The sequence below is a fragment of the Ambystoma mexicanum genome, chromosome 13, assembly GCF_040938575.1.
Source record: "Ambystoma mexicanum isolate Mex_15411 chromosome 13, UKY_AmexF1_1, whole genome shotgun sequence".
Taxonomy (NCBI): domain Eukaryota; kingdom Metazoa; phylum Chordata; class Amphibia; order Caudata; family Ambystomatidae; genus Ambystoma; species Ambystoma mexicanum.
In genome coordinates this window covers 371,116,841-371,131,020 of record NC_090938.1, presented here as the reverse complement: position 1 = coordinate 371,131,020, position 14,180 = coordinate 371,116,841, and the positions used below count along the sequence as shown (strand labels likewise).

Below are 14,180 nucleotides of genomic sequence, written 5' to 3'. Positions count from 1 at the left end.
CCAGTTTTTTGTCTCCTGGGTTGGTTATTATATAGTTTTCAAAGGGTGTTAGGCCTCTCGTGGCCGCCTGGTATACCTCGGTAGTGGACAACCAATGTTTCAGTTGCTCATATTTATACCTTTCGACGTCCTTTAGGTTCCACATTCTTTTACATTCCGCAAAAGACCTTAATGCATTGTCCTGGAACATCTCCCCGATTTTCCTGCACCCTGCTGTTTCCCAATTCTCAAACGCCCCGGGCTCTAATGCGGGGGGGGGGGAACTGCGGGTTCTGACAGATGGGTGTAAATAGGGCCAATGGGGTGGTCATAAACCCTTTCTTAGTTTGGGCATCCCAGGCGCTAAGAGTTGTTCTCATAACCTCGCTGATTCTGAGATTGGGGTGTCTATATTATTTGTTTCCACAGGAGGTCCTCCAGAGGGGTCCTAGCAACCGCCCTATCTTGTAGTGCCCATATTGTCCTTTGGTCTTCACCCAACCATTCCTTCAGAACCCATAGCTGCGCCGCATAATAATATTTCTTAAAGTGTGGGAGTGCTAGACCCCCCTCCTTGATCGGGGCTGTGAGGATAGCTCTGGCTACCCTAGGTGGTTTTTTGTTCCACACATATCCCGATATGGTCTTGGACAATGCTTTAAAAAAGGAATCGGGGACTGTTACTGGGAGGGCGTGAAAAAGGTAGAGGACCTTGGGGAGTATGTTCATTTTAACTGATTGGATTCTTCCCCACCATGAGACCCTAAGCGGACACCATCTGTCTAGTTCCTTCTTCACCCTTGCCAGTAAGTGTGGATAATTATTCTTATATAACAGGTCGGTCTTATGTGTGAGGGTCACCCCTAGATATTTAATTCCCTCCTCTGCTACCTTTAGCCCATGAGAGCCCGCCAATTCTGCAACTGTCCTCTTATCTCCCTCCAGGAGTAAAATCTCTGATTTTTTCCTATTAATTTTAAGGCCTGAGATTACCCCGAATTCCTCCAGTTCTCTCAGGGCGTGGGGTATCGATCTCCCAGGATCTGCCAAAGCCAACAGCATATCATCTGCATATGCAACAACTTTATGTTGCTTGCCCGCCATCTCTATCCCCTTAACCCTTACCGAGTCTCTGATCCTAGCTAGGAGTGGCTCTAGGAAGATGGCATACAGGAGCGGGGAGAGAGGGCAACCCTGTTTCGTGCCTCTTGAGATATGTACCCTCTCTCCGTGACTTCCCCGTTGACTGCAATCCTCATCGAAGGGGACTTATAGTTTGCTTTAACCATATTTATATAGTGATCGCCGAAACCCCATATGCTTCAGTGTCTTAAACAATATAGACCATTCTATCCGGTCGAAAGCCTTCTCGGCATCGAGGGAAAGCAATGCAGCTGGTGTGAGTAATACCTATTTTTTCTACCAGATGGACTATTCTTCTTAGGTTGTCGTGTGTTTGCCTGCCGGGGATGAAGCCAGATTGATCTGTGTCTATGAGGGTCGGGAGGAGGGGGGGAGAGTCTGGCCCCCAGTATCCTGGTGTATATTTTTGCGTCCAAATTAATCAGAGCAATAGGGCGGTACGAGCCCGGGAGAGTAGGGTCTTTACCTGCTTTATGGAAAACCAGGACTTTTGCCTCGTTCATAGTTGGAGTTATGTTTCCCTGGTCCTTGAAAGTGTTTAGTAGTCTTGTCAAAAAGGTGCGAGTGTGTCGGAGTATTTTTTGTAAAATGGGGCCGTAAACCCATCAGGACCTGGTGCCTTTGCGGACGGGAGATCAGCTATTGCCTTACGGACTTCTTGTTCCGTGATGCAGGAATCCAGTGCCTGTTTGTCCTCCTCAGAGATGGTTTGAAGGTGTAGTGATTGTAGAAACTTGTCTTGCTGGTCCTCGTCCGGGTGTTCTGTCGCATACAGATCTTGATAGAAAGCCTTGAATACCTCCCCAATGTTCCTGTTGCGTGTTTGTGTGTTCCTGTGAGTGTCTTTGACAGGATTGTCCTTGATTTCTGGTTTTCTCTAAGCTGTCTTGCTAGGAATTTGTCTGCCTTGTTGGCCATGATGTAGTATTGTTGCTTGAGATATAGCAGGGACCTCTCTGCCTTCTTATTGCGCAGCATGTCTAACTGCCCTTGCACATGTTTCAATGCCTTCTTGAGAGTTCTCGTGGGATGGGCTACTATCTCCCTTTGAATGTCTGTAATTTTCTTTTCCAGAGTCCTTTCCCATTCATGTTGCTGCTTATCTTTGGCTGCCTTTAATGCTATATTGTGCCCCCGTGCTACTGCCTTGAAGGCATCCCACACTGTCACTAGGGGAACTTCTCCATTGTCATTTTGCTCGAAGTATTCTTTAATTTTGTCTCCTAGTGTCTCTCCCATCGTCTGATCCTTTAAAATGTCAGGCGGTAATTTCCATTTCCAGAGGCCTCTACCCTTTCCTGGCAACTGGATATCCAGCCGGAGCGGGGCATGATCTGACAGTGCTATAGCCCCCATATCTATTCCCTGGATCATCCCCACCAGTCCCACCGACGCCCAGAAGTAATCTATTCTCGACATCGTGTTATGCACGTGCGAGTAATACGTGAATCCATTTGCTTGCCCCCTCTTTACCCTCCAGACATCCTGCAGCGCCATCTGCTCTATCTTTAGTTTAAGATGTTTTGAAGGGGGTCCCTGGCCGTGTGTCCCCCCTGTGCTTCTGTCCAGCTTTGGTTGCCAGGCCAGGTTTAGATCTCCCCCCAGTATTATCTCTCCCTTCGCGAATCCTTCTAGTTTCCCCAGCGTGTCTCGGAGAAATCCGTCTTGCCCAGAGTTCGGAGAGTATATTACCGCCAGGGTGAGCCGGAAACCCTCAATTGCACAGTTTGCAAATGCATATCTCCCTTCCCTGTCAGCCAGCGAGTCTATGAGGGTCGCCTCCAACCCACCTTTAACTGCAATCATCACCCCCGCTCTTTTATTGCCCGCATTCGCCTGTGCCCAGATCGTGTACCCTCTTGGGCGAGCCTTTTGCCTATCCTGGGCCTTAATATGAGTCTCCTGGAGGAGCAGAATGTGCGCCGGTTCCCTTTTTACCAAGGCTTCTAGCTTCTTCCTCTTCACCGGGGAGTTCAGCCCCCTAACGTTCAAAGAGAATATTGTGAGTTTTCCCATCGCTCTAGTTTACTGACTTTGCTTGAATTTCCCTGATTTCTGTGTTCCTTCCTCTCTTCCAGAGTTTCCCCTCCCTATTTCCCCAACTTCCCCCAACAGTTAACAGTAATGCAACTTTGATCCCGAGGAGGGCCCAGGCACCTAAGGTTGCTAGGGCGTTGCGCCTATCGCTCCTTGCCCTCACTGGACTCGGGGTAAACTTTGCGGGGGGTCCTAAACCCCGCATTTTCCTCCGGCCTTGGGTACATTCCCGCCTGGCCGCCAGCTTCTGATTATCCGACTGTCCTGTGTTTTCCTTTCTCCCGCCTGCTCAATTCTGATAGCGAACCAACATTGAAGCGTGAATATTTACTCCTATTTCCTCAGTGGGTGTCCCGCCGTCCCCCAACCGGTATGTTTTTTCCTTTTCCCCACATCCTCCCACCCCCTCGGTCTCTTGTGTGCATCTGCCCATGCCCTGGCCCCATCGGTGTGCTCCTCCTCAGCTTGCTGGCCCATTATATGGAGACCTTCCTCACTGGTGGTCACTCTCCTCTGTTTGCCTTCCCACTCAAATAGTAGCCCAAATGGAAACGTCCATTTGTACCTTATTTCTTTAGCCACCAGTTCTTTCACCAGGGGCGCCATCTGCCTTCTTTTTAATAAAGTTGCTGAGGCCAGGTCCTGATATAATTGGATTTCTACCCCATTCATCCTTATATGGTCTAGTTGTCTCGCCTTCCTAAGAATCTGCTCCTTTTGTGGATATGCTGAGAGGGCCGCCAGTACATCTCTCGGTCTTTCCCCTGGTGCCCCTGTTCTTTTCGGACCCACCCTGTGGACTCTATCAATCCTAATGCTCTCCGCATCTTGTTCTTCTATTATATCTCTGAAGACTTCCTGCACCGCACTCTTTAGGTCTTTATCTGTCACCGATTCTGGCATATATTTAATGCCAAGATCTTTATGCCAAAGATTTAATGCCAAATATTTATTTGATCTTCGGGAGCGGTTTTCCAAGTCTTCACTCTGGATTTCAAGGTTATGGGTTAGTCGAACCAGCTGCTCCTGTGTTTCACTATTCTGAGTCAGTTCCTCTTCCACATTTTGCACTGTTCTTTCGAGGGTATCTGTCCTTTCCTCCAGTTTTGCCACATCTATACGCAGTTCTTGGACGGCCTGCTTCATTTCATTCCTCATTGTATTAAACTGTTCCTGAACCGTGGACATAAACTTGTCTTGTAGCTCCACGAACCACTCCCTCATGTCGTCTTTGGTTAGCAGAGAGGAGGTCTGGGGTCGGGGGGTGCTGTGCTTTGCGTGCTCTTCTCCAACCCTGTCCTTCACTGTTGTCAGCGCCTCTGCTGACCACATTTTGAGCAAGTTCGTGTCCTGAGAGGGAGGTTGCGGCGTTGGTTGTGAAGCACCCCCTTTCCCCTTCGCTCTCGACATCTTTCTTTTATGTGGGGTCCAGTCATGATTCTGGGTACCTCCCAGAGGTCTGTGGCGAGGGAGCCAGAAACGCACTGTGCGGAATCCGGAGGGCCCCCCCCGGGGGGGGGGTCTTGCCTTCTCTGGGTATATTGTGATCAGTTCTCTGAGAGTGGATTTAGTCCACCACCCCCGGGATCGCTGCCCCCCCCTACCCTCACCCACTGAGCTGAGGGAGTAGTGATGGTGGGGGGGGAGCCGCTCCATGACCCGCACCTGGAACGGTGCTGTGCCCACAAGGTCTCTTACCGTGGCACGCGGCTGAGGGGTGACATGCAGGCGCTCTCACCTCTTCTCATGGTCTCCTCTCCTCCTCTCGGTGTCGTGGCCCTTGTTTTTGGGCGCGCTCAATGTCTCCAGCTGGGAGCAGGCCCGGGCGTTGGTGTCGCCGAGTGAAGCGGCTGTTTGCTGGAGGGCTGCAGGGAATCTCTTTCAGTCCGCCGGAGGGGGGGGGAGGGGCCGCACCGCCCTCACCGCGCCGAGTCCTCGGGCCGCCCCCGCCGGGCGCCGCCTGCAGGTCCCGGCGCGATTATGTTGCACTCTACGATGTGTGCCCGGAGGGCGCAGGGAGGCCCCCGGCCGACGCCCCCCTCCTCGTCCCGGCACCTTCTCCACCAGTCCTCGCGACCTCCCTCGTCGGCGCAGCGGAGTCCGCTTCGGCGGGGGGACGGGCAGACACACCTCTCCGTTCGTTCTCTCCCCCTGGGGGGATTCTGATTGTCCGGAGTCCGGTCGCTGGTGCGCCCGCCCCCGCTTATGTGTGGCGGGAGAGGACCTTAATTAAATCCGGTCGGATTTCTGCATAAAAAGTGCTTTTTGTTGGCAGGCCGGCGGGAGCGTGGCTCAAACGCGACTTCTCCTGCCGGCGGCCATCTTGGAAAAAAAACAACAAATCCTTATTTTGATCTCTGAAGCTGCATCCAAAATCACTGGCAATGTCCAATTCTATAACATCTCAAAAAGTTCTCTTTTAGACCCCCCCTTACCTCTACAAAGCCATATGCCTAAATCCACATAGCAACTCCAACGCACTGCCCCATCCGAAAACACCCATACATAGCCACATGTGCCCCTTTAAAAAAAAAAAGATGCCGCCATCCAGGCCCCTCTACAATGAACACCCGTCCTCTTTAAAACACTCCAAACAGACCCCATGAATTAACAATTTTATCCACAAACTCTTCATGGCCTCAAAGTTGCTATGCACAGAACCAAACCCCAAAATATAACCTTGTGTACTGCATAAATCTTCTTTCTTGTCACAATCCATCAATCTTGTGACAATCCATCTTCTTGTCTATACAGGGCAAAGGCCCATATCCTCTGCATAAAATGAGGGGTTTCTCCATAACGATAAAGGATCGGGTGGGTCCAAAAATGTATATATTTATATAAAGGAAGCTCCTATTACCTCAATTTCAAAACTTCCATCACTTATTACGTAGACTCACATGATTTACTTACATTTATGTTAAACTAGTCCAGATGTTTCAGTAAATCCAAACTCATTTATAAAACTCCAAATCAAGAAGCAAAACTATTTCATTATATAACTATACAATCTTCCCTAGTGTAAACAAGACTCACGTTCACACACCTGTGACACTTTTATACTTATACACACTCCTGAGACATAAAATAATGAACATCACTAAGGAAAGTTTAATCCAGAATTCAAATTCGGTCCAAAAAAGCCCCCGTGTGACTGCATTGAGATTAAAGCTCTGTACGAATTTACATCATAGCCAAAAATAATTTCAAACTTCCATTATCTAAATATCTGTCCAACATGTTTTGGCCTAGGAACAAGTTATTTAGTCCTAAACCTTCCGCCGGGATTTTATTCTGGACCCTATAAGTGCTCAAACCAGGCAAAGTCCTATAAAAAGGACCACAAATATTCACCGATATAGGACCACAAGCCTCACGCATGCCTCTCTGCACAGGAACAATTTAAAATTCTTCGTAGGACAAATCCCAGTCCATGCGCAGATGAAATACGCTCTACATAGGGCCATATGAACTTACACATCCTGTGCAGGACCCTTATGACAATTCGCCAACTCTGCCCCCACTGCACTGGACAATAACCTGCCTCTGCCCCGCTCGTTGTAAAGGCTAAATATCCCTTGTGCAGGGCACATCGCCTTTTAGAGAGGGATCCTATTCAAGGGCCAAACGCGAATTATCCAGCGAATTTAGTTGGTAGGCAACTGCCTGCATCGCCGCCTCCCTCAATCATGATGGAATGGCCATGATTTGCAACTCAAAGGCACGATGGTATGGTCTGCTGCTTCCTACCCGCGGCCGATGGTCACGTGTTACAATAAGACGTGGCTGGCAGAATGCTACGTGCAAGTCATGGGTTGCGGGTAACGTAGAGGACGCTTTGCTTGGGTCCGTTTCTCAGACGGGAACTAGACACTACCGTGGGTTGCTGTAGTGCGGCACGTCACGCCGAGGTGGTACAGTCTGCTATGACATCACCGATGCGATGCCTTGATACGGCTTGCGCCGCTGGCAGTTGGCAATGAGGCGGCTGCTTTATCTCAACGCACTTAAGATTTGGAGCGCCGTAGTTTAATTGGAGAGCAGCGGTTATCCTAATTTCAACGGGTACCCTCCTCCCCCCTGCCTGTCATGGATCTGCACTTCTATACAGGGGGATTAGAGGGTGGCGGTGGGGGGGAGGGCCTGCCGCAGCTTTTGCTGGGGTCTGGAGGGGGGGATGATGATGAGGGATCGCCCAGTCTCGGGGGGCTCCTGTATGCCCCTCAACATCTCTACAATGGCTACGGAGTGGGAGGAAAGGTGAGAATGAAGCGGAGTACGCTCTTTAGGGGCAGTGGTGACATTTTGGGAGATCACCCCCTTAAGGGATACTGTTTTTCAAGGTAGGGCCATTGATAACACTTCCAAAGGGTCCTTGTCAATGCTAAAGAATGCACTCCAGAAACTTCAAGGAGTTATTGTGAATGACACGTGTTTCACAACTTACCCAGCCCTTACCTCTCATTGGTGAAGGGTCATGTGGCATCCTTATCCAAGGCCATGTTTCTAGGGCGGGGACTTAGATTTAGGTCATGGTGGTGGGGTCCCTTTCACTTGACGTCACTCCTTTAATTTTCGCTGGAGAACTATCGGGTACTCCACCCGTTCAAGTACTCTGTATGCTTTATGGTACTTGGCTGCTTCAGGGTGTGATGGTTGGTCGGGGGGTAAAATCCTTTAATGGGCACAGGAAGATAGGCCGGGTGGGAAGTTCTAACCATTTTAGGGGCACGGGTTACACTTCACATGGCGTGCCTGCTTCGTTGGCACAGATGTGTCAGGCCGTGACCCAGTCAGCCATATTTATGTGTTTCTACGCAACCTGCCCTGGCCCCCCAAGGCTCTAGTGAGATGTATATGCAGCCCTGCAGGGACACCTGTCAACACCGGGCAGCATTATACCTTCAAGGGCACTAGTGAGATGTAGGGCCTATGACTACTTTTGGGGCAGAGGTGAGAAATTGTGTGGGGTAGCGATGTTCTTGTATCAGTATTTTCATTTTAGATATGTGCTCCCTGCGGTAGAGTTCATCGGAGGTCTGGGTGCATGATCCCTTCAGAAGTGTTGGTGAGAGGCTAATGGATGCGACTGCTGCAGTGGCACTTGTGAGTGGTCTGCGTTTGATAGTACTTCAGGTATACTGGTTTAAGATAAATGAGGTGACTGACTCTTTTGGGGGCACTTGTGAGGTTGTGCAATCCTTTCAGCTATATTGATGACGGATTTAGGGACTTTACCCATTGCACATTTGTGCCGCCAAAGGTCAGTCATAGGGCAGGAGGTTCACATTTAAGTTACTAGCTACGCCAAAAAAAGTAACTACCCCCCTCATTCCTTCACCTGTCCATAATTGCTTACTCTGCAAAGGTCAATGCTCACTAGCCAATGGTTACTGGCGAGTGCACATTTTGAGGCCTTGTCTGTCTGTATGTAATTTGTTCTAGTGGGAGGTGTGTGTATGTGTATTTATTATACAGGGTTAAATGAATGCTATCTTGTAGATCCTTTGTCAGCTAAAGTAAAGTTGGGGACAAGCTAAGATCGTCACTTCCCGTGGAAAGAGTAGGCATACTTTTGAAATTCTATGATTCCCGTAAGGTGCTCTACATCCAACTACTCTTTACTCCTCCACACCATGAGGCCATTGTAGAACAAGAGGTGCCCCAGACCTGCTGGCTGCTAAGCAATGGCAGATGCCTTTGTTCCCATGCCATTACACATCACCGCCACTTTTATATGCTCTGCTGCCTGGCATTTACTATTTAAATACCACCGCCCACTCATCCCTTTCCTGTTTGTCTTTTAGTTTCCTGGAGAAAACGACAGCTTCTTGACCATAACAGGGTCAGGACATCCCTTCTTAACCGGAGCAGAGGTAAGTTAGCTTCCCAAGCGCATGCCGTTTGGTGGCAACTTGGGACACTGCCACTGTTCCATATACTCCTCAAAGATGGAAGTATCTATCACTTCTTTCCCGCTAAACGATTTGACTGAAACCATGTGGTTTCTCCTAAGTGGCCTAGGATTTTACTTAACGTTCTGTTATATAACAACTGAATATTTTGATAGTACCAGTTTACGTCTCGGGTGCAGTATCTTAATACTGACACTTATTACTGCCAACGTATGCCCTCCGTCGAATATCCTATTATAGACTTGTGGTTAATATTTGTTTTATGATACCAAATGGCGGTTAATGGTTAATAGCCTCTTAATGTCTCCCTTTTCATTGTAAACCACAGAAGGCGATCGATGCCTCGCGGTACAACATTTATTTAACTTAATAGGGGCTCAAATAGTAGTGCAGGACTCTGGCATGCAAATACTCCATAACAATTCATTTAATAATTATATATTTTTTTCAAAGATATCAATGTAAACAATCTATAATTCAGATAAAACATTCAACAATGTGTGCAACTCAGCACACTAAATAAAATAAATAAATAAATGCTGTGCAAATGTAGAAACATATTTGTATGTGTGCAAATCCTTAAGTATAAGTATGCAAATTCGCAAAATATATATACCGCTGGTATCAAAAAACGAAAGGTATCAAACATTGTGCCAATATACACACACAAAATTGCAACCAACACTATTCATCAAAAATACTCGCAAGCTATTCTCAACATTCCGACAATGACTTGTGACTATTTTTGATGACTAGCCAGCGGTATGTATATTTTGCGAATTTGCACAATTCATACTTGTGGATTTGCACACAGAAATATTTGTGTACATTTGCACAACATATTTAACTATGCCGAGTTGCACACATTTCTGAATGTTTTATATGAATTATAGATTGTTTACATTGATATCTTTAAAAAAATGCAATTATATACGAATAATAAAAAAAATGTAATTATTAAATTATTAAATACATTGTTATTGAGTATTTGCATGCCACAGTCCTCCACTACTATTTGAGCCCCTATTTAATTGAACACATTTTGTACCGTGAGGCCTCACCTTCTGTGGTTTACTATTATTGCTCCCCAGGTGCCTACGATGAAGGGGACACCCATCCATTGGTTCTAGTTATCCTTGTTCCTATGCTATATGTTAGTACTGGCACATATGATTTATGTTCAGGGTTGAATTACTTTTAGGACATTATTCTTATTAGGAGTTTAATATAGGATGACACTTAATTTTATCAACTCCATGTAGTTTTCTGGGATACAATACAATACAAGACGCAGACCAAACGGTCACATTCGTTGGTTTTGAGTAATGGAGTCTGTTATTTTACATAGTTATTTAGTCTACGTACAATTTCGGCTGTAAGTGCGTTCCTTGGGTCAGTCACAGAGAATTTGCTTACTCAGTTGCAGGTTGGATATGCGTTTGGACAGTATGGCACCAGTAGGAAAAATGTGCTATGGGTGAATGTCCTCTTTTTTTTTTTTTTTTTTCCTTTTGTCCTGTTTACTTCACTGGCAACACGATTTGCAGAACAGTGGGCTTGTGTAGTTCCAAAGTCGCCCCTTGGATCAATAACTCTTGCCGAAAGTGAATTTTCTTGTATGCCCTATTCTAAGCTGATTGGGCCAACCAACATGTGTTGAAAAAGGCAACCGTTGAGGTTGCAGCAATCTGTCTGTAAATGTTGCAGTATTATAGTTGTTGGTGGTGTACTTATTTTTCCTGGCTTTAATTTAAAACCTTTTGTGCCCATTTTATTTGAGAGTTCAGGCTTGGGGCTGTGAGGGGATGCAACATTTAACGAGAATACAATGTACATCCGCTTTTGAATTTAAAGAAGTCCTCTACAGTCACCATCTTCTTGTGTTTGCAGTATTTCGTTTTAAGTTATACTTTTCTGTTAACATTTTCGTACAAGTGGAATATTTGGGTGCGTGAAGTATGTTCGTGAAATGTTAATGTAAAAAGAATTTGATTTTTGTATGTGTTTCGCCTTGTTTCTTTTACTTGGGATTTTATGTTTAAAAATAAAATAAAAATTATACATTTACCAGAAACCTTTTCTCCAGAGCAAGTTATATACAAAAAGCAAACCTAAAGTGTGTTGTATATAAGAAATTCGCACCAACACAACCTGCATAAACACACTTGAGTAACAAAGAAGGGAGCAACAACAATATAAGACAACAGATGAGTGGTCAAAGAACAGGATTGACTATAGTAGTTTGCACTACACCCCTAATCAAATTGAATCAGTTATGCCTTCGGCCAGACCTGACTTCCCTCTCCATCGGGTCAGGTGTAAAATAGACACACACAGATGCGGAGATAAAGATAAAGTATGTACATTCTAAATGGATTTCAGCATTCCAGGCAATAAGTAAGATGACATCAAGCACATACGTCCTTAAACATGCCCCACATCAGCTGGTCATTAATTTTGCTGCACCTAGGAAACCTAGTTCTCTCATGCTTGGCACCATTTCTTTAATACTAGGTCTGTTGGATGATATCCACAGCCTCAAAAGCTCCTTTTTAGCACAAGACTTGTGCCACAAATACGTAGCTCTAAACATGGAAAGGTAAATGTAAAGCCGGGGTAAATAGTAGAGGACCATTACAGCCGATGTGAGTGGTATGGATGAAATCCCCAGCATGCCCAAATCACACAGAGAGCCTATGTAGCGATCAGTAACTGCGCAAGATACCCACTCTATAGTGTTTCTCTCATCTAAGTCATGTGACAATGTCCCAGTGAGTCACAAAACAGCAGAATATATGTGGGTCATGCAAATGCAATGAGGTCATTCAAAATAAACAGGGGCTTGGGGTTGACAGGCTAGGGGTGATCCCTGTACTCTTTCTCTCCTTTGAGTGGGGGACTGGCGCTCTCATCCCCCTAGCCCAGGTTCCCTACTGAAACAAGCCTAGTGACAGTACAGGTTCTCTCTAGGTTGTCATGACTAATTTTTGGAAGATGTCACACATAATTCCTGTCTTCGAGAGCGGCCGACGGAATCTACCTGACAACTATAGGCTTCTTGCTCTTACCAACGTGTCTAGCAAGATTTTCTGTACCTTAATCCTTCATGAAATTACTAAATGGATTGACAGCAATAACATCTTATATAAGGCTCAAACTGGCTTTCGCAAAGGGTGCTCTACTAAAGATAATATAGTCAGCACTCTCATTGAACAGGCCGAGGGTAAGGATAGGCTGCACCTATGCATGTTATTTGTTGACTTCTCTTCAGCTTTCGACTCGACTGAGCGTAAGAGGCTGTGGTCGAAACTTGAGCTGCTTGGTATGCCACCCTACCTCTTGTATGTTTGTAAAATGATTTATGATGAAAGCAAGGCCAAGATTTGTATAGATATTGGGGATGCACTGTCCAAACCTGTTATCGCTAAAGGGGTAAGACAGGGTTGTACATTGGCGCCTAGATTATATAATATATTTAAGGCTGATTTTGGTGGAATCTTTAAAGCAAAAATGAATGCTTTCCCAAGAATTGGTTCCCATAAAATTGGGTGGATTTGCTATGCAGATGACATAATTTTCGATAATACCGATAGTGGTATCTGCAATGGCGCTAGTGACATCTGTGAATATGCCGATGCTAATGGCCTTACAATTAACTTGACCAAAACTCAGTTTATGGTAGTGGGTCATAATAGCTGGAAAAAGTCTGGAATACCTTGCTCGCTGGGTGTGATAAGGAAAGTAAAATCGTAAAAGTATCTGGGCCATGAGGTGTGTGGTGATAGAGGAAAAATGAACCCGCTGGTACGACAGAATAAGGGATCAAAAGTTATGGCCACGCTTGCAGCAGTTATGTCCTAAAAAAATAAAACGGCTGGCTATAGCTTGCTGAGAATTGCCAATATCTGTAAGCAGAAGCTAGTGGCCATGTTTTTGTATGCCCTGGAGACATCTTTTTTTCGGATGGGTCTGATTGGGCTGACGTTACTGAAGGCATCATATGGCGTAGATTTCTTTGTTTTACCAACTATTCCCCTGTGCAGGCAGTTCGGCTAGAAATGGGGCTCATCTCCCTGTCCACCCAAATTGACCGTAATCGAGCTAAGTTATATGTGAAAATTAAATTGCTCGCCCGGGTACCCTGCTTTATATTGTTAGGGATGTCTAGAGGATGGAAGGATGGATGCTCTTAATAAATTCAAAGAGAAAAATCTGCAACCTTTTGAAAAAAATTGTTGGACACCTAGCTGGGATCATGGAGAAGGTGTTGTGTTAAAATCTTTGAAAAATGTCAGAGAATTGGGACTGGGTGGCTAGTCATGACAAGGTTTCCTCCATGAGTTCTCTAAGTACCTTTGCTAAGATGCCCTTCACTTATAAAGAGCCTCAAAGATATCTTAAACCTATGCCCTCCCAGACTAATCGCAGAATTTCCCTAGATATTGTTCTCAACTGTCTTAATAATGTTGGGGCTCGGGGAACGTGGATGGGCAACGTGGATGGGCTTATCTACTGAAAATAGGATATGCAGATTATGTGCGTACAATACCACGGTGGAAACAGCAAGACATGTACTCACTTGTTGTCATAAAATGAGATCTACCTATGACAAATACTTTGCCAAACTTGATAGTGAATACATTTATATTGAAAGTGAAAGCTTTTGGTTACGGTGTCTCTCCGGGAGGAGTAACTGACTATTGCCATCACTCATATCTGGAAGGTGGTAAATTAACGTTTACGTAAATTTGAAAATGAAGTCAAATTGCTAATGGGCCTTCAGAATGTAATTTGAATAGGGTCTTGTTTAGGCAATGTGGTTGGATCTCTGATTCCGGATACTTGATTTTAGGGTTACATATGGGTCCTGTTATGCCCTCCCCTCTTTGTTGCTCTGCTTTGTATATTATGCTAAGTTTGTGTATACCTCTGTTATTTTATTCCTGATATTCAATGTATATGTTGGTTTTGTAATTTTTGTTTTGTTTTATATTTGTGAAAAGTTCTATGAACTATAACACAATAAAAAGGTTCTCTCTGAAGCCAGCTGACCCCCTACTGTTTGCCATGCCATTCTTTTGTTTTAATCGATGACCATTTTACCTT

At 45.6% G+C, this 14,180-nt stretch overlaps 1 protein-coding gene across 5 annotated transcripts in view; it reads left to right on the top strand.

The window, feature by feature from the left end:
* Window positions 1-14,180, top strand: part of TOX4 (TOX high mobility group box family member 4) — a 583,240-nt gene that overhangs the window by 133,667 nt on the left and 435,393 nt on the right. The window contains exons 1-2 of one of the 5 annotated variants that reach the window (XM_069633900.1): window positions 7,020-7,419; window positions 8,967-9,035. The exons of 1 other annotated variant lie outside the window; for it this stretch is intronic. In XM_069633900.1, coding sequence (XP_069490001.1) covers window positions 7,249-7,419; window positions 8,967-9,035 — 240 coding nt within the window. In that variant the 5' untranslated portion in view covers window positions 7,020-7,248. Of the gene's footprint in view, window positions 1-7,019; window positions 7,420-8,113; window positions 8,266-8,966; window positions 9,036-14,180 lie in introns of those variants that run through there. 3 more of the 5 variants (XM_069633903.1, XM_069633902.1, XM_069633901.1) reach the window with 3 other exon arrangements.